Raw genomic sequence first — 21,111 nt, 5'->3', positions numbered from 1 at the left:
GAGCCAGCAAGTGAGAGCGCTAGAGTTTCCAGTCTCACACAGGTACAGGGTAATATTACCTGCACCTACATGGCTCTAAAATCTTCCTGGCACCAAGCAGTTCAGAATGTCAACTGCAAAGACTTCCATTCAAGTTTTATAACAAATGAATCCTGCGGTGTTTACAACTCTTATATCCTCAGCAGACCTCAAATTCCTTACATCTATAAGAGTCTACATAGGCTGCAGGGTTGGCTGTTCGGGGACAAGGGCTACCCACAAAGGATGTGGCTGATGGCGCCCATACAGCAACCTCAGACTCCTGCTGTGAGAAGGTATTACAAGGCTCCGACCACAACCTGGATTTTTGTGGAGGATACTATTGGAATCCTAAAAATGAGGTTCTGCCTTGTCAGATCTGGTGGAGCATTTCAGAACACTCCCCCAAGATGTCAAGTATCAACGTAGCTTGCTGTGTCCCATGCAACCTGGCAATGCAAAAGATGGAGGACCTAGATGATGATGAAATAGAAGAGCTGCACGTCTCCTCCAGTGAGGAGGAAATGGAAAGGGATAAGGGTGATGAGGTCTGGAAGATGAGGATGCAGGCAAAGAACCATTGCGCTGGCCAGAAGAGGCAAGCATGCTTGAAACTTCGTTGCCACAAGGTCCCATGAAGAGAACGACGAGAAGCAGTGAAGATACACCTGAGATCATAATGCAGTTGGGAAGGTCTGACACCTGTCTGGCTGAGGACAGCACACTTACACTCTGAAGAGGGTGATATCATGGAGAAGCTTCTGAGATACAGCGGGCATAACGACTTGATCCTTTGGCAGACATCATCACCTGTTCCCTTCAGCATCACACCTTTACCTGTTAGGAATGTTAGCGGGTTGAGAACACACAGAGAACATCACAGAACCCTGCAACACTTGGGTACGAGATTCTTGCAGAAATCACAATCTACATCAAGGTGCAGGCATCACTGATCTGGAGAGTGACTTTGAAGTCAGACAATCACTGTGCTCAGAAAGATACTCAGTGCACAGAGGAGAGGCCCTGGACTGCAACACTTGCCTTCATTTTGTGCAGGAGCCAAGGTTTTACATCTGATTGATGTGAACACTGCTCATCATAACAAGAAACCATAGACAAGGAGACATTATTGGGAGCATATTTACTATTGTCAATATTCTGTACAATGATTAACACCCATGACCATCCTCCTTCCTGTGGGTGCCTGTGGGCTCCTGGCTGATTCCTTGAGGAGAAGAGGCAGCTGGAGTGAGAACAAGAATCTAGATCCCCCTCTCGCGTTACACTGATGGATGCCACCAAGTGCCTCAGCAATGGAATGCAGCTCATGCAACAATGCAGGTGTGGTGTGCTGAACCAAGGTCACCATGGCGGCTGCCATCCTACCAGTGTTGAACTCAATAGTTGGCATGATGTGCTTTTACGTCGGACTGAAGATGGACAGCCTCCTCAATCGTGCCGAACAATCTGAAGAGTGCAGCAGACATTCCTTCCCAATGTTCCTGAGCTTGTCTTTGCAGCTCCAGCAACTAAAGTAGAACCAAGTCCAGAGGCTTGTCATTTGTTCAGACTCAGTTGATGCCTATCTCCCAGCTATCCACCAAGTATTGGCACCCTGGATGTCCCTGCCTCTACCTGCTATGGATCAGACAGTGTGCTATGCTCAGTAGATTGTGACCCTGAGGCTACTCTAGAACTAGGGTGCACAGGTGTCTCTGTGCTGGTGTGGGTGAGCTGGTGACAGTCCTCAATTGGGGTGTTATCACATTTCTCCTCTGAGGTGTCTTCAGAGCTCCTGACTACCTGCAATGCAGCATCCTCACTTGGTTGAGTTCCACTGACTTCACCATCGGTATAGGAATGGTCCACAACCTCACCGGCCAGTTGGATGACTCTATTCTCAAAGTTGGTCAGGACCTTCCGGTGAAGCATCCCACCCCAATCTGGGACCTCTCCCTTTTGTTATGAGCCAGATTGTTCTGCATGAAGGTCGATGAAGAGTGTAAGCAGGATACCTGCCAGACTAGATGAGAAGGATACCTGGCATCTGTGAGTGGTGAGTGGTACCAAAGACGGGATGAGGACATGATCCACAGAGAAAATAAAGGTCAAGGCAAAACACTGCGGATGCTGGAATCTGAAACCAAAACAGAAAATGCTTGAAAATCTCAGCAGGTCTGACTGCATCTATGGAGAGAGAATAGAGCCAATGTTGAATTTGAATGATCCTTCGTCAGAGCTGCCAACGAATCAGGAGGACCTGAAACGTTGGCTCTATTCTCTCTCCACAGATGCTGTCAGTCCTGCTGAGATCTTCCAGCATTTTCTGTTTTTGTGAGGAAATGAAGGTGTCTGGCAGAGAGTGAGTGGTTATGTCCCTTGAGCTGACAGTTAGTGAGTTCCCTGCAGCTGTGAGATGGGTTTAGGAATGTGTGAGTTCAGAGTGATGAGAAGGGTGACTTACCCTGGTGAGTTCATTCATCCTCTTCCTTGGTGACTGTCCTGTTTTCTAGGGCATTGGTGCTCATCACTGTTGTCACCACTTCCCATGCTGGATTTGCCACCTTTGATGAGATTCTTCATTCAAACCTGCTGTAGAGAACTTTGTGGCAGGCCTCCACTGTGTCCAGTAGGTGATCAAGAGAGGTGAACCTGAATTTAAGGGCAACCTGTTTCTTCCCTTTGGAAGCCATAACTTTCTACCATTTCCAACCATTATCTTGCAATTGAGTCTATGTCTATATATGCCTGTTTGTGAACCCAACTCTCCACTCACCTGATGAAGGAGCAGCGCTCTGAAAACTTGTGCTACCAAATTAACCTGTTGGACTTTCACCTGGTGTTGTGAGACTTCTTACTGTGCCCACCCCAGTCCAGTGCCGGCATCTCCACGTCATGGCTCTCACCAGCGGGGAAAGGAATGGGGCCTAAACTCACCTAAAACCAGCAAATAGCAGCAGAGAGTACAATTGCACATGCTCAGATCTCTGTGTTCTATAAACACAGAGATCTGTCAGTGATTGCCTCCCCCAGGTATAGCTGGCCTTCGTGGCTGACTTGCCTCCCCTCCCCCCCACGTCCCTCCATGGATATCCGGTGCCCTCTTGGGACGCGAGGCTGATCCATGGATATCCGGTGCCTGTAAGATCGCGAGAGGCAAGAAATCAGGCACAAACCTGATTTCTCAGCCCTCGTGATCTTACCAGCTCACCCCGCCAATCGGCCAGCAGGGTGAGAGGGTAAGATCGTGGCAAACGAGTGGATCGGGTGTGGAATGCACTACCTGGAAGTACGGTGGAGCCAGGTTCAATCAAGGCATTCAGAAGGGCATTAGATGATTTCTGGAATAGACACAATGTGCAGGGGTATAGTGAAAAGGCAGAGGAACGCACTAAGTCATGATGCTCGTTTGTAGAATCGGTGCAGACACAATAGGTCAAATGGCCTACGTCGTAACAGTTCTGGGATTCTGTGGGAGCTGTTGACCAATTTGATTGACAGACAGCTGTCCAGCACATGCAAGCAGAGTGCTGCAATGATTGGAGTAGGCACTACAATGCGATCCCTGGGACAAAGTACAGGGTGTCAGAGTGAGGTAAGCAGCAGGGGTCGGAAAGAAAGGTGGGTAGGGTATATCCTGGGGGGGGGGGGGGGGGGAGGGGGGTTGCATTAAGAAGTTTAACAACACCAGGTTAAAGTCCAACAGGTTTATTTGGTAGCAAAAGCCACAAGCTTTCAGAGCCTTAAGCTTCTTCTTCAGGTGAGTGGGAATTCTATTCACAAACAGAGCATGGGATTTGAACCCATGCCCCCTACACGTTAGCCTGGGCTTCTGGATTAAAAGTCCAGCAACATTACTGCTACACCACTGTCTCCCCAAATGTCATAGCATCCATATTTCAAAGGCCTCCATTTTCTTCCACAAATCTTTACTTATTGTTCAATGGTGGTGGATCTCTATTCCTCTAGGTCCATCTCGTCTATAGAAAATTAGATAAATAAGAGGGAAATATAAATTCTTAATGTAAAAAGAATAGTGATTTATCATTCCTACTGGCTATGAAACACAAAAACATTTGAATATTCTTGCAGCTTAACTTATTTTAAAAATAATATAAGGAGTCCTCACATAAAATAGTGGTTGTTTTCCCTGAAAATCTCCCTTTTAAGTGAGGCATGGTTTCCCTTAGGAATCAATGTTAAAGCCAGAGTTAAGTTCCTGAAGACAATTTTTGTCCAGAAAAATCAATGTAAAAATTCAAACACTGTACCATACATATGTAGCACTGCACATTCCCTAGCTGAAATAATTTGCAAAATAAAAGAAATCACTGAATATAGCAGAAATACTCTATAAATTTAAATTCAACAACATTCACCAATCTCTCTTAAACAGTCCCTCCAGCTAATGAATGACTTGTTTCTGCTCTAGCTGATGGGGTCTGAGATGACTTGTATAGTAAATGCAACGAGCAATCTGCAGACTCTGCCACGTGTGGGCAAGTGTTGCTTGGAAGGTCAGTATCTCTTTTTGTTACTGCCTTCCCAAATGAACCTCTTCCCATTTTGGTTGGTCATCACGAGTTGCTGGTGATGTTTGACATTTGCAGAAATACTTGAGGAATCCCTAACGCATTTCAGTGGAGGCAGCTTTGAGTGATTCAGAGCCTTGATGTTGGGCATTTTAGCTTGGGGAAGACTTTGTTGTTGCTTCGCGTTTCTTGTCACTGTATTCTGATGATCTTTTGACGGACGCTGCTGGTTTTGAATTGAAACGGCAAGATCCTGGTGGAGTTAATGGGACGAAGAGCGAGGATCACCAACAGGCTTGAAAAAACTATCCAGGAACTGTTGGATAGCTTTCTTTTGCTTTTTCTGGTAGATCTCCTTGTAGGAGTTCATGGTATCATTGAACACTGTTCACTTGGGAATGACACTCCCTGTTCAGATCATTCTCCGTTAAGATTTCCATCACTTTGAGTTGGAAAAGTCTTAACTGTTGTTTCTTTGATAAAACTCAAGTGGGTTCTGTTTCAGCACATTCTTCCACTTGAGCTCGTTGATTCTCCAGCTGCATTAAGTTCTTTTGGACAACTCCTCCCTAGGGATGCAAGTAATTCCATTAAGGGCTTATCTCCTGCAGCGTTAGGGTCAGCCCCCTGATGCGCGTTATCAAACACGAGGCTAGATGCTCGGGAAATAAAGGCTTTTATTTACTGTAATGAAGCAGCCAATAATTGTATACACGATCCCAGATTGAAGGGGTCCCAGCCAGAGCAGGGACTTTTATACCTCTCCCAGGAGGCGGAGCCCGACTGGGATGTACCACAACACTACAGTACAAAGGTGTAACAACCCCACCCTAACCCCAACAGCAACAAGTAGCACAACCCAACAGTAACATATGTACATCCTTGTAGTACTGGCCAGACCCTGGCTCAGTACTATCCAGTGGGAACCAACGATGGTTCACCACATTCACCCCTCCTTTGAGAGCAAAGGCCGGCGGGGTACAAAAAAACAGAATAAAGTGTCATCAGTCTATAAGTTCAGATGGTCAGGGGGACCGCACCGTCGTTGTGACCTCCTCAATACCGGCGGTGACACCGGAGTAGGCACTTGCAGTGGCGTTCTCCCCAAGGCGGCGTCCAGCTGTTCTTCCACGGACTCACAGGCCGGTTGACCCTGAGGTGACGGTAGTCCATGGGGTCCTGACACGCCCTGCAGTGGCGACCATCCTCTGGACTCAGGCAAGCTGTACACGGGAGTAAAAGGGTTAAGCAATGGTCCCGATGCTGCCCGCGCCGTGTCCGGGGGAGAAACAAGAGTTAAGGGGTTTGTAACAGGGGGTATGGGAGCGACAGGGGTTGCTACGTCCCCTGCTGGCGCCAGGTCTCGGATCGAGACCGTGTCCTCTCGCCCGTCAGGGTATGCCATATAGGCATACTGAGGGTTGGCGTGGAGGAGATGGACCTGTTCGACCAACGGGTCGGACTTGCGGGCCCTTACATGTCGCCGCAGGAGGACGGGTCCTGAGTACGTCAACCAAGACGGTAATGAGGTCCCCGAGGAAGACTTCCGAGGGAATGAAAACATCCTCTCATGGGGAGTAGCATTGGTTGCCGTACACAGGAGGGAGCGAATAGAATGGAGCGCATCAGGGAGCACCTCTTGCCAACGGGAGACTGGAAGACTTTTTGACTTCAAGGCCAGTAAGACAGCCTTCCAGACTGTAGCATTCTCACGTTCCACCTGTCCGTTACCCCGAGGGTTGTAGCTCGTGGTCCTACTAGAGGCAATCCCGTATGAGAGCAGGAATTGCCTCAAGTCATCGCTCATGAACGACGAGCCCCTGTCGCTATGGATGTAGCCGGGGTACCCTAACAGGGTAAAAAGATCACGGAATGCCTTGATAACCGTGGCAGCGGATGTATCAGAGCAGGGAACAACAAAAGGGAACCTAGAGTACTCGTCAATGATATTGAGGAAGTACACATTCTGATCTGTTGAGGGAAGGGGGCCCTTAAAATCGACACTCAGTCTCTCGAAGGGACGAGTGGCCTTGACTAAATGTGCCCGGTCAGGTCGGTAAAAGTGCGGTTTGCATTCCACGCAAACCCGACAGCTTCTTGTTACGGACCTGACGTCCTCCACCGAGTAGGGCAGGTTGCGGGCTTTTATAAAGTGGTAGAGCCGAGTGACCCCAGGATGGCATAGGTCATTATGGAGAGCCTGGAAACGGTCCTCCTGTATACTGGCGCATGTTCCACACGAGAGGGCATCCGAGGGCTCATTGAGTTTCCCTGGACGGTACATGATGTCGTAGTTATAGGTGGAGAGTTCAATTCTCCACCGCAAGATCTTGTCATTCTTGATCTTGCCCCTCTGCGTGTTATTAAATATGAACGCCACGGACCGCTGGTCCGTGATCAGGGTGAACCGTTTTCCCGCCAAGTAATGGCGCCAGTGCCTGACGGCCTCCACAATGGCCTGGGCCTCCTTTTCCACCGCTGAATGCCGGATTTCGGGGCCTTGGAGGGTGCGGGAAAAAAATGCAATGGGCCTGCCCGCCTGGTTAAGTGTGGCGGCCAGGGCGAAATCAGATGCATCGCTCTCCACCTGAAAGGGGATGGACTCGTCAACAGCGTGCATCGTAGCTTTCGCGATGTCGGCTTTTAATTTATCAAAGGCCAATCGGGCCTCTGGCGTTAGGGGAAAAGTCGTGGACTTAATGAGCGGATGGGCTTTGTCCACGTAATTGGGAACCCACTGCGCATAATAAGAGAAGAAGCCTAAGCATCTTCTCAGTGCTTTTGCACTAGCAGGCAAGGGAAGTTCAGAAAGGGGGCGCATACGGTCTGGATCAGGGCCAATGACCCCGTTTTCCACCACGTATCCTAGGATGGCTAAACGGCGCGTACGAAACACACACTTCTCCCTGTTGTAGGTCAAGTTCAGGCGAGATGCAGTGCGTAGGAAATTCAGGAGATTCGTGTCGTGGTCCTGCTGGTCATGGCCGCAGATGGTGACATTATCCAGGTACGGGAAGGTAGCCCGCAGCCCGTTCTGGTCCACCATTCAGTCCATAGCACGCTGGAAGACCGAGACCCCATTGGTGACACCAAAGGGAACCCTGAGAAAGTGATACAAGCGACCATCCGCCTCAAAAGCCGTGTATTGTCGGTCCTCTGGGCGAATGGGGAGTTGGTGGTAGGCAGACTTGAGGTCTATGGTGGAGAACACCCGGTACTGCGCAATCTGATTGACCATATCAGATATGCGCGGGAGAGGATACGCATCCAGCTGCGTATATCGATTAATGGTCTGACTATAGTCAATGACCATCCGGGGTTTGTTCCCGCTCTTGACCACCACGACCTGCGCTCTCCACGGACTAGCGCTGGGTTGTATGATCCTTTCTTTGAGGAGTCGCTGAACCTCAGATCTAATGAAGATCCGATCCTCAGCGCTGTAACGCCGACTTTTAGTCGCGATGGGCTTGCAGCCTGGCACAAGATTCTGGAACAGGGAGGGTGTGGTGATCTTCAGCGTCGAGAGGCTACAGGCAGGGCGCGTTGGGCAATTTGGAGGCTGCTGCAGTTCTCCCACTGCCAGTGAAGGGAGTGGCCCACCGTACTGTAGGGTTACACTCCTCAAGTGGACCATGAAGTTTAGTCCGAGAAGTATTGGCGCGCAAAGGTACGGCAACACTAGGAGCTTGAAACGCTCATAAACTGTGCCTTGCACCGTCAAAGTTACCACGCAACTCCCTAGCACGGTGACAGACCGGGACCTCGATGCCATAGAGATTGTCTGTTTGGCAGGTTGAATCCGGAGTCCACACCGCTTCACAGTGTCTGGGTGGATAAAGCTCTCAGTGCTCCCGCTGTCAAACAGACAATAAATCACGTGGTCATTTACCTGGATGTTCATCATAGATTTGTCAAGTCTATGAGGCTTGGCCTGGTCCAGGATGATCGACTCCACTATTGGTTCATGAGCGCCACTGCAGGCAGCTGAAATCGACGAGGAGGACCCCTGCTGGTCGTTCGCGGTCGGTGCCGACCAACATGGCCACTCCCATAAGTCGCACGTGGGTGATGGCGCCAAACTCAGCGACCCCTGGTGGTCACACACCTCCGACTCCATCGACCGTAATGGCGTCGTCCTGGCCTCACACGTGGACGAACCCCTCGATGATTTCGACGACGAAGAGCTGAGCTCTGAAGAATCGCAGGCCGCACTGCCGTTCCTAGATTTAGATCGGCACACTTTCAAATAGTGCCCTTTCTTACCGCAGGCGGAGCACAACACAGCCTTAGCGGGACACCGTTGCCGAGTATGCTTCGCTCCCCCACAGAAGTAACACCGCGGGCCGCCCGGAGCTGCTGCCGTCGTCTGGCCCGAGTGTGAGCACACCATTACGCAGCATTTCGAACCCAAGGGACGAGGAGGGATTGGCGACTGCTCCTGCCACGTTGTCTCCACGTGGTCTTCCGGATACAATACTAAGCTTTTGGAGGCCGTCTCCAGCATCTCCGCTAGCTCGATTGCCTGGGTAAGGTCAAGGTTACCTTTCTCCAATAGTTTAAGTCGAATGTACGACGATCCGACTCCCGCCACAAACGCACCTCGGGCGAGGTCGTTCATGCTCTGCTCAGCCGACACAGCTTTGCAGTTACAGCCCCTGGCTAGCTGTAGGAGCTCGTTCGCATATTCCTCCATCGTTTCGCCAGACTGCCGTCGTCGAGTGGCTAAGAGGTAACGAGCGTGTATTTCATTGGGCGGTTTGATATAACGCTTCTTCAGAAGCTCGAGGGCCTTAGTATAATCGGTGGCCGCACGGATCGCGAGGTAGACAGTGTCGCTTACCCTCGCATGGAGGACCCGGAGTCTGTCATCATCTGTGGTGACCGCTGCGGAGGCTGCCAGGTAGTCTTCGAAGCACTTCAGCCAGTGGTCGAAGGTGTTAGAGGCGCCCACCGCACGTGGATCTAGTGTAAGGCGATCCGGCTTCAGGATCTGCTCCATACTCTTTTTTTTTCCTTCGACGAGAGTTTAACAACAGTAAATAAAATTGATGCGCGTTATCAAACACGAGGCTAGATGCTCGGGAAATAAAGGCTTTTATTTACTGTACTGAAGCAGCCAATAATTATATACACGATCCCAGACTGAAGGGGTCCCAGCCAGAGCAGGGACTTTTATACCTCTCCCAGGAGGCGGAGCCCGACTGGGATGTACCACAACACTACAGTACAAAGGTGTAACAACCCCACCCTAACCCCAACAGCAACAAGTAGCACAACCCAACAGTAACATATGTACATCCTTGTAGTACTGGCCAGACCCTGGCTCAGTACTATCCAGTGGGAACCAACGGTGGTTCACCACACCCCCCTAATTCTATAGTGCAGCGAGCCGGGAGAACCTTGCAGCGGCCGATTCGCGGGGTTTGTGCGAGCGTTCCCACTCCGCATCTGTCTCCCAGCACCAGATTTCCGGTGGCATCTGCTCCACGCCAGAAAATGGCCCAGGGACGCACAGACCATTTAAATGGTCCTTTCAATATTATTCGAATGTGCTCAGCGGGCCCAGGACTGAATTCTCTGGGCCCACTAGTGTCTCCCACCCTGCCAGAGTATTTCACTCCAGCAGAGATTACAGTAGCTCCCATTTTGAGGAGCTAGCAGCCTGACACTGCTGAAGGACACCTCAGGAAGGACATACTGGCACTGGAGCGGGTCCAGCGGAGATTCACACGGATGATCCCAGGAATGGTAGGCCTGACATACGATGAACGTCTGAGGATCGTGGGATTATATTCATTGGAGTTTAGGAGGTTGAGGGGAGATCTGATAGAAACTTACAAGATAATGAACGGCTTAGATAGGATGGACGTAGGGAAGTTGTTTCCATTAACAGGGGAGACTAGGACGCGGGGGCACAGCCTTAGAATAAAAGGGAGTCACTTTAGAACAGAGATGAGGAGAAATTTCTTCAGCCAGAGAGTGGTGGGTCTGTGGAATTCATTGCCACAGAGGGCTGTGGAGGCCGAGACGTTGAGCGTCTTCAAGACAGAAATCGATAAATTCTTGATTTCTCGAGGAATTAAGGGCTATGGGGAGAGAGCGGGTAAATGGAGTTGAAATCAACCATGATTGAATGGTGGAGTGGACTCGATGGGCCGAATGGCCTTACTTCCGCTCCTATGTCTTATGGTCTTAAGTGAAGGAGGGTAATTGAGGCCCCAGAGGGTCTGGTAGCGGGGCATGGTGCCCCCTGGGCATTGGCACCCTGGCAGTGCCAGCCTGTGCCCCTTGCACTGCCCAATGTGCAAAGTTTCAATGGCCAGGGTGCAACTTGGCACAAGGGGGTGGGGCCTGATGGGGTGGGGCCTAGGATGTGATCGGTGGGGGTCAGGGGTCCTGCTACCACTCTGCAGTCAGGATTGGTGGGGAAGGAGGAAGCCCAGCGATCGGGCCGGGTTGGGAGTTGGGGGGTTAGCCTGCTGGGGGGGTCGGTACTGCGGGTTGGGGGGTGCTGGATATCATGGCGGGCTGGAAGGAGTGGGGTTGGGGTTGGGCCCAGGAACAGTCGGAGGGCCAGCAAACGGACTGTGGAGATGCAGAGAGCCGGCATTGCAGGGGTCGCGGGGCTGGCCAGCGATCGAACTGGCCAGCAATCGGGAGGCCATCGGTGCGAGACCACTGCACATGCGCTGATCTCTGCTCTGATTAATCAGTACCTATGCAGTGGCCTGCTCAGCATGTTGATTTCTGTCTCTCCAGCAGGAAGAGACCCCCTGAAATTTAATGATATTCACGCTGGTGCCCTCTGCAGTGCACAGAGTGTGGGAGATTCTTCTCTGAACTCCCACTGAAAAAAACAGCATGAATTACTCCAGTTTTCACACAAATTCGACATTTAGAATTTTTTTGGGTGAATTCCACCCAGTATGTCTGGGATGCACGAGGTCCTTGATTATGCTGGCTGCTTTGCCGAGGCAGCGAGAAGTGTAGACAGAGTCAATGGATGGGTGGCCGGTTTGCGTGATAGACTGAGCTTCATTCACGACCCTTTGTAGTTTTTTGCAGTCTTGGACAGAGCAGGAGCCATACCAAGCTGTGATACAATCAGAAAGAATGCTTTCTATGGTGCATCTGTAAAGGTTGCTGAAAATCGTAGCAGACATGCCAAATTTCCTTAGCCTCCTAAGAAAGTAGAGGCATCGATAGGCTTTCTTAACTATAACGTTGGCATGGAGGGACCAGGACAGGTTGTTGGTGATCTGGAGAACTAGAAACCTGAAGCTCTCAACCATTTCCACTTCATCCCCGTTGATGTAGACAGGGGCATGTACTCCACTATGTTTCCGGAAGTCGATGACTATCTCCTTCATTTTATTGACACTAAGGGAGAGATTATTGTCGTTGCACCAGTTCACCAGCTTCAGATTTTTGAATGCTTTATGTACATCTGTCAGATGATCCAACTATGAGTGTCGATTCTGATTGGATGTATTCCTGGAGTTAATCAAGTAACATTTGATCATTAAGTATTTGTCCACATTTTGCAAACATTTATGCATTTACCATATAAAAGTTGGGTTCCTTATGGTCGAGTATCCTTGCTTGTCCAGAACTTTACTTTTGGGTAAAAAATAAAATAATTTAAGGATAACTTTATGTAAAAGTAGACTGCCATTTTTTGGCTGAGTGTCAACTTGGACGGGAAAGTGGAGTGTAGCCTGTCAGTGCACTGCCAGCTTTTCCAGCAATTTTAAAAAATACTTTGTCAAATGTTAGTATGGGGCGGGGCGGGGCAAATGGCATAGGTGGCATAAGTTTCAATTGAATCCAAAACCAAACAAGAAATTAGATGGATTTGCAAAACATATTGGCCAGAATTCTGCTGCCGTTCACACTGTGGTTTCCTGGCAGCGTGAGGTGGCTTCAATGGGAATTCTCATTGACAGCGGCAGGAACAAAGTGAATGGTGTGCCGAGTCCTGCCGGCATGAAAAACGAACTAGAGGTTGAAAATTGCTTTCACGTTGGTGGGATTTCCCTGTTCTATTGACCTGTTTCCCCCCCCTAACCACTCCACCCCCTGCCAATAATGTAATGGGGATCATGACTTTAAAAGGCAGGATCCCCATTTACATCTGTTTGGTTTTGGATTCAATTGAAACTTATGCCACCTATGCCATTTGCCCAATGTTGACAACACATGAGTTCTCCTTTATGACACTGGGCAGGAAGGACTTGGAGCCAGAACTTAAATTTGACACATTAGAAGTTCTGCATACACAAGCCACAAACTCTCATATGTTTTCTCTTGGAAGTTCAAAGGAGATTAATCATCGATTCCGGGAGACTTCCAGACAACTGAGAGGGGTAGCCAATCCCATATCTAAAATTAATGTCATATTGACTTTGAAAATCTAAATTTCATGAAATAAAGCTGCAATTCATTTACTTTATACAATAGCACAGACTAGTGGATAGGAATGGCAAATGGCTGAGCCATTATTCTCTATCTGTTGAATAAAAAAATGTTCCAGTGAATACTTGTTCTACAAAATAGATTGGTGAGATAAAATGTTGGCAACAAGGGAATTGACTATATGTTATTTGAAAGGTAATAGGATATGTGCTCCAGCACATCTTTGATGTAACAGAAATGTGCACACATCAAATGTTTAAACAAAGGACTTGACTGGGGTTTTTTTCAGACACTAATAAACTCCATCCACCTTTGCTTTCAATAAAATGTTAGTTCAGTGGAGTCAGGAGGTGAGTTACCAGCCACAGAACACAAAACCTCTGACTTACTCTTGTAGCCACAGTGTTTAGATGGCTGATGCTGTTAAGTTTCTGGTCAATGGTGATCTTCAGGATATGGATGGTGGGGATTCAGCTATGGTAATGCTAATTCGTGTGGCACAAATATTGCCACTTATCAGCCTAAATCAGAATGTTGTTAGGTTTTTGTTGTATGTGGACGAATGGTATTGGGACAGGTCATTGATGAAGCAGCAAAAGATGGTTGAGCCGAGGACACTACCCTGAGGAACTCCTGCAGTGATGTCCTGGGCTAAGATGATTGGTCTCCAACAAGCAAAGCCGTCTTTCTTTGCATAAAGCATGACTTCAATTAGGGGAGAATTTTTCTTTGGGTTCCCATTGACTTCAATTTTGCTGGGACTCCTTGATGTCACACTTGGTCAAATGCCAAGAGTAGTCACTCTCACCTCATACTGATAGTGAGAATATTTACAATTAACCAAGTGCGTTATTGTCAAAGGAAAGTCATCCTTTTCACAAAACCAGGATATGAACTGATAAATATTTCATATTGTACCTGACTAAAAGAGCAACATAAACCTGAAAATAATAATTTTATTGTCCAAATTGTTACACTATTATGCAAGCAATTAATTAGCTGAGCTCGTAAAATATTTTTATATCACTTAATTTAATCTAATTAAAAAATATATGTCTGATTTTGAATGATTGATTAAGGATTTTCTGCATTGAGTAGCAAAACAAAAGCAGTTTTGAATTTGCCTGGCAAACAGATGTTAAAGACTAGCTTTATTGCTGAGAATATTCTGTAACAAATACAATTGCCAGTGTGCTAGTAATGAAGCTGATGTGATCAACACCAACACTGGTTATTTAAAAATATAAAAATATTTCTCTTCTCTTCCCTAGTCTACCAAGATTCACACAATTGCTTTTTGATCATTAATGACATTCGTTAGAACACACAAATTACCAGATTACTTTGTCAATAGTTTCAGTAAATCGCTTGATTTATTGAAAAATTACTTCTTTTATTTTTAAAATAACAGCATTGTTTTACAGACATGTCAAGATGAGTCAGAACCTTTCATCAAGAAAATTTATAAATTTGAACACAAATGTGCTGTCAGAATCATTTGCGTAATGGTATCTTCAAGATTTTTTTTCTTTCATGGGATGTGGGCATCACTGGCTAGGCCAGCATATATTGCTATCGCTAATTGTCCTTGAGAAGATGGTGGTGAGCCGCCTTTTGAACTGTCAAAAAAAATCAAAACCATCTTGGTGTTAAAAACTGACAACATTGTTTAGCCTTACTTAAGCTTATTTTGCAACAAGGTTGAATTGCATATCTCCAAAATTCAGGAATTTTATGGAATGTGGCTTCAGTCCAAAGGGAATAGAGTGATAGAACCTATTACCTCGAAGGAGATATAGTTGCCTTGCAACTTAGACAATTTTAAACATATATGTGTATCTTGGGAGAAAAGAACTTTGAGGACTTATTTATGTGAATCTTTTTTTTCTATAGAAGATCAGTGCAAAGATAGTGCTGTTTTTGTAAAAGAAAAACCTGGGGCCTTTACTATATTTTACATTTTCATTCTTCATTGCATTTTGACTTTTTAAAAAGAGCAGCTCTTACCAGCCACACAAAGGTAGCTTTGCAGGCAAATGGGGGAAGATTTGCAGAGGTGCCTGTTGGTTCAACCACCCTATGCAATCCTGCCTCCCGGCAAACATGCCAGAGGCAGGTGAGCAATGGAAACAGTTACCCTACAGGTAGCCAATTAGTGGCTTTTGGGCCAGATTGGGGAGGCCACCAGAATCCGACTGTTGGCAGATTAGCCCCATGCTGCCGATAAAACCAGGCCTCCAATTAGCCATTTCCAGTAAGGTCATAAGGGTGGCTCGACACAAAGCTTTGGTCATGACCTCAGAAAATCTTCAGAGAGCAAGGTTCTTACCCTTCCATAAGTGCATTTTGTGTGAACTTTGTTCTTATTTATTACTAGTGATATAAAGCAATGTGGATGCTTTATGTATAATTTAGATTTTATCCAGAATTCTCTGGGCCAACAAAATGGGAGGAGATCCATCAGCGAGTACTAAAAGTTTTGAAATCAAACAGTGCAAGACAAAAGCTGCATTTTGTAAGTACTATAATAATTTGACTTATATAGTATTGGAAACATAAACTGAAAATTCACCGGAAAACTAAGCCTAAAGTCACATAAGAGCTTAATGTTGGAATTGAAATGAAGGGAAACTAAATAATTAAATTTGAACTTCAACAGGCTTGTATTTAGCATAGTTTTTGAGTGCTTGACTTCTACTTTGTATATTCAGCAATGGTTCTATTTTTTTAAAAAAATGCTTTGTGTATTATTCCTTCATATTTCATTGTTGCGGCTATATCCCCTCTCTCATAGGCTGAGAAACCAAGGGTTGAATGTTCAGGTCCCACTGGGAGGGCAACAGGGGGGGGGGGGGGGGGGTGGTGTGGAGGAGATGTAATACTGATGCGGTACTGTCTGATGTGTCATTCTCAGTGCCAGCAAGTTTCACCAGGATGGGGAGAAAGTAGCTTTAAAATCTCACCCAATCCATGAGCCCTGGCAATTAAGATTGTGAAAGGACTCATTGAGAGCCTAGATTATTACTTAAATCCTGGAGTGAGACTTGGACCCACAGTCTTCTGACTCAAAGATGAAAGTACTTTCACAAAGCCAAGCTAACAATTGAGTGAAAATAGATAGTTAACTCCGATGAGATGTTACATGCTCTTACCAGGCTTGCCAAATGGGAAATTATTCCAACTTTTACTATGATGAACCAACAAAAATCCTTTACTGATAGTTAAACAATGTTACACACAGGAATCAACTGGTCAATATTTTTGAGATTGAAATCACATCTCAGTTTGCTAAGAGTTTAGGAAGAAATTTCACAATTTTAACAGCTTAATAATTGCAGTTTTGATGTTGATGTATGTATTTTTTGTTCTCTTGGCATTGTAGGAAATTCCAGTGTAGCATAAAATTGTGCATAGCATGTGTTGACATTTCTAATATGTGCTCTTGGTGGTCATGGCTCCTCAATGGGAAAGGAAGTCAGCTGATTATTTAAGACTCGAGCTTGAGGCTTTGCACCTCAGAATGTTGTTGACATGCCTGTCGAAAATAGTGAAGTAGAATTGTTGATAATTATCAGTTTTCTTGACTGTTGCTTCATGTTGTAGGATTCTTTTGCTGAAGTAGATTATCCTTCAGGCAGAAGATCTGCCTCATTTATTGATCGATTGTGTGACACTTCAGACCATCTCAGGTACAGATGGATTTTAATACTCTAAAATTTTCTGAGGCCTGCCTTAAATCTCTTTTGGGTTTGAGAAACTTCAGGCAGTTTCCAAGTAAGAGGGTTTATTTTAACTACCTAGCCATCTACCATCATCATCATCAATATACCAGACGTTTGGTTCAACTATTTAAAAATCTGCAATTCCCCGATCATCTAAAACACCCTATTCAATGTATCCCTTGAAATACCTAAATGGTCTTTTACTATTATCTGGCTGAAAAAATGGATCTCATATTGTTTTCTACAGTCTGCCTTATTATTGTTGCTTTATATCTACTAATATTGATTGTAATTATCCTCAACTGATCTTCAAATGACTCCCATACCTCGTAGTACATAAATGCACAGGATCAGAAAAGATTATTATGATCCATTTGGCCAAATCCAGAGTCAGTGAAATAACATATCCTGTGATATTTATTATACCTTCTCGAGCAAACTTTGCTTCATTTTCTTGCCAGGAATATCATCTGGGGTCCTCCTAATCAGCCATCATCACAGTGGAAGCCCAAATCATGGTCGCCAGTTAGAAGAACCCCTGAAGAAATTCATGGCAATTGTTTATTTTGTGTTTGGCCTTCAGTTTTCACCTTCCCATTTAATGCCTGTGGCCTAGGCCTTGCATGTTTCACTTTATCCTGAGGGATACATCCTAACTTAATTGGTATTCAACCTATGACGTTAACATGTTCTGCCTTTAGAATTTGAAAGCATTGTAAAAGTAGTATAGACAAATTTTATATATTTTTCTCTGAAAATATTTTAGTTACTTTGTAACAAATTACCGATTTTTGGAGTGTGTGTATTAACTGTTAGAATAAAATAGATAAGTTGCAAGTTTTGTAAAATTAGTACAGATGTTCAATCTGGACTTCTTTCTATCCCTCTACAGTTCAGTGCTTCAGACAAATGCTTCTGTACACCTGGGTGATGGTGATTATTGGTCGAATCGTGCTGCTGTTTATCAAGGAAAGCCTCACAGGGCAATCTTTGAAGAAAGTCTAGAAAAGATCTACAGAAATATGTACAAGAAAGCTGCAGATAGCACATAAAGATTACAAAGATCAATATACTTCTGTCTGTTACTGTGTTTGCCTTGGGTTTGGGGCTTTTTCTCCAACCTGTTGCTGTTGTATTAGAATTCACAAATAATGGTCAATAATTAATTGTATTGTCGGTATGTTTTCCACATGTAGCAATAATTAATGTCCATAATAATCATGATTACTTTTGGTTTTTGATATCAGGAAAAAAAATTAGATTTTTGGCAATTTCCCTATTTATTTTGAAAATAAATTCTGCTTTACCCATGTACTAAAAGTGGGAGCACAAAATTCAACTGTAGTTTACCAGGATAATTAAAGTTATTAAAACATTTTACATTTTGCAGTCAATATATAGTGACTCTGCAAATTAGTTTTAGAAATAGCAAACCAAAGCATTGGCATGCTCAGATTTTGTAGAAAAATATTTTGTTACTATTTGGAGAGCTTGCATAACTGGCATTAGATAACTCTACTTGCTTAAATTATGTACATTCCATTAAATCAATAGTGAGTTGATGTTAGGATCAAAGGCTATATCTGTGAAAAGTGAATATTATGCCACTAATCTCTGTTAGAAGTCAAAATGATATCCATTTAAAAATAAAGCACTTCACATTGGTTAGGTAGGCCAAATGTCAAATGCAGTCAGTAAGGGATAGCAGTCTGCTTTTATGTAGTCCTTGTTCACAGAAAAGTTCAATTCTAATTAAAAATTCCCAGTCTGTCATAGTATACTGAGCATTATGTATGCATATTTTATTAATCATTGTAAAATTCTAGTAAAACATACCTTCTTATTAATCTTTACAGTTTAGGCAGTATATTGAACAATATATTTTAAGCTGTTGCAGTTGTTAAGATTTACAGCTACATCACTAAATGCTAGTTTTGTGCCTCAAGAATTTAACATCTTTTTCATTATATGCAACTTTGTGGGAGAATAATTTGGAATCTGACAAATCATTCCTGAACACTGAATATTAAAATTACATTTTTTGGTGTAGCTGTAGAAATACATCTTTTCCAGTAACTTCCTCAGGGTTTCTTTCAATCACCCATTTCTAACTCTAGAGAAACAGTGAACAACCATTTATGCCGATTTTTCTGGGGGTTCAACAGATCTTCCATCAAAGTAATGGCAGATCATCATAGAACCACCTGAAAATTTTACTCCATTTATCTAAACTAAGAAATGATGATGTTAAAGAGTGACTGATTTATGAAACTGTCGCAATGAGCCCTTACTGAGAAATGTTAAACACTGGAATATAAGGAGTTAAGTATACAGGTAGTTTAACATTAGAGAAACTATTAAATTACATTGGCAGATCCTCTGTTAAATTTACTTATGCTTTTGATGATTTTTGTGAACTCCAAATGTCCGAATAACTGTATGTAACTAATGTATTTTTATGTAAATCAGTATAAGAACTAGTTCTGTTATTTGAACTCATGTTTTTAATCTACAAATACAAAAGATGGTTAAAGGAATGAATCAACCTACTAAGGACCCGATGCAACATGTCCAGTATAGTTTCCTCATTGCATTATGCAAAACGTCTCTCAGTAAACAAACAGAAGTGATTTGAATTTCATGTAATTATTGCAAATTTTGAGTGGAATGGTTTTTTAAAAAGTTATTTTCATTGAAACCTGCACTATATTCTTCATTTTTTAAAATGTATTTTTATAGAGTAAGTTGTATTAAAAACTTTAATTTTCCCTTTAACTTTAATGAACGCAAGCAAAATGTAAGTCGAGTGTTTTTCAATTGTTTATGCTGATTTTAATGTTTGGATATATTCTACTGAGATTGCAGGAGACTTGAATTTGACTTGATGGGCATGAGGGTGGGCAAAATTTTAGGTCTAACTCCAGGGTTACGTTCGGAGAGGAAGTTTCAGGCCACTGTTTTTAATAACATAGTGTAACTGCACTATATTTAGCAAAGCAATGATGTTATGTTTAATAACTGCGCGATTACAGAATTTTTAATGACATGGTGTGATTGCACTCTTTCATAACAGATTTATTTAATAAGATTGTGTTTAGTAACACAGTAATTGCACTGTGTTTAATAATAGGATGATTGCATTATTTTTAATAACAGTGATAACATGATGTTTTAGCAATGGAGAATGATTTCCACCATGTTTAATAACTGGATTGTTACATACAGGCTGAATCGTCAGGGCCACCAGGAATGGGAACAAAGGCAGATGGATCCCAAAAGTATCAGCGCTGTCTGCCAGCATGTTGATTTTGGGACACCATTTGCAGCAGCAGTTCACCAGGACAGGGGTAAGGATGGGATAGCGTCCCATCTGCCTCCTGATTCAGGCCAACTGAAATTTCTAAGAGCTCATTATGATCCAGTTAAAGGCGAAGGTTGAAATTTTTACAGGGGTGCATGTGTTCTGTGCACGGAGGCTGACCAGCTGAAGGCATGGGTACAGAATGGTGAGCTGGTCATGGCCGCTCCAGGGCATTACTCTGGCCCCATAAGAGGATGAGTGCACAGAGGAGCTCTCAGCCTTTGAAAAAGAGGTACCCTTGGCACTGCATAGTTGGCATCAAGAGCTGGCACACAGTATTCAGGCATTCATTTGACCAGAGATTTTCCCCTCAATATGGAGGATCCATTATCATTTCATGACCACATACCACTTTTCCTGTCATGGCAGCAATGAAAGGAGTGCCAGATGTGTGGCTTAAAATGTCATCATTGACATAGACAGATAGTAAAAAAGAGTTTCCACAGTGATCCACTTAGTGCTCGCCTCCACCCTCAACCACTCCTTCTTGTGGCTTCGGAGGAGGTAGAAGAAGCCTGCTCACATGTCTTAGCTTACGACCGAGATGCACATTGCAGTTGTGGGTTGAGATGAGAAAGATAAAGGCAAGTAGTCTTTCATGTGAGTGGTGTATAGGCCCCCTATAACTACATGGTAGGACAGAGTGTAAAGAAAGATAATGGGAGCTTATCAGATAATCATAGGGGATTTTAATCATAGACTGGAAAATCAGATGGGCAAAGGTAGTCGAGATGGGGAGTTCATAGAATGTTTTAAGCATCCAGAAGTGCAAGTTCTGGAGCCAAAGGAGCACGCTATACTGGACCTGGTATTGTGTAACAAGACAGGATTAATTGATAACTGCATAGAGAAGGTACCCGGAGATAGCTGTGATCATAATACAATTGAATTTTACATTCAGTTTGAGGGAGAGAAGAGTGGGTCCAATACAAATATCTTAAACTTAAATAAGGGCCATTATGTGGGAATAAAAGCAGAGCTAACTAAATGAGGTTAAGGGATAGGTTATTTGAGATGTAGTGTCAGACATTTAAGGGGATATTACAGAAAACATGAAATAGAT

At 44.5% G+C, this 21,111-nt stretch overlaps 1 protein-coding gene across 1 annotated transcript in view; it reads left to right on the top strand.

Annotated features, from left to right (window-relative positions):
• spata6 (spermatogenesis associated 6) overlaps positions 1-18,461 on the top strand; it is a 112,738-nt gene extending 94,277 nt beyond the window's left edge. Inside the window, exons 11-13 of the mRNA XM_078219390.1 lie at positions 15,381-15,480; positions 16,569-16,654; positions 17,580-18,461. Of these exons, the coding sequence (XP_078075516.1) occupies positions 15,381-15,480; positions 16,569-16,654; positions 17,580-17,739 (346 nt within the window). The 3' untranslated portion in view covers positions 17,740-18,461. The remainder of the gene's footprint in view (positions 1-15,380; positions 15,481-16,568; positions 16,655-17,579) is intronic.
• The last annotated feature ends 2,650 nt before the right edge of the window (positions 18,462-21,111 follow it).

This window comes from Mustelus asterias, chromosome 8 (assembly GCF_964213995.1).
Source record: "Mustelus asterias chromosome 8, sMusAst1.hap1.1, whole genome shotgun sequence".
Classification (NCBI taxonomy): Eukaryota; Metazoa; Chordata; class Chondrichthyes; order Carcharhiniformes; family Triakidae; genus Mustelus; species Mustelus asterias.
The sequence above is the reverse complement of the archived record's forward strand: the minus strand, read 5'-3'. Positions and strand labels throughout refer to the sequence as shown.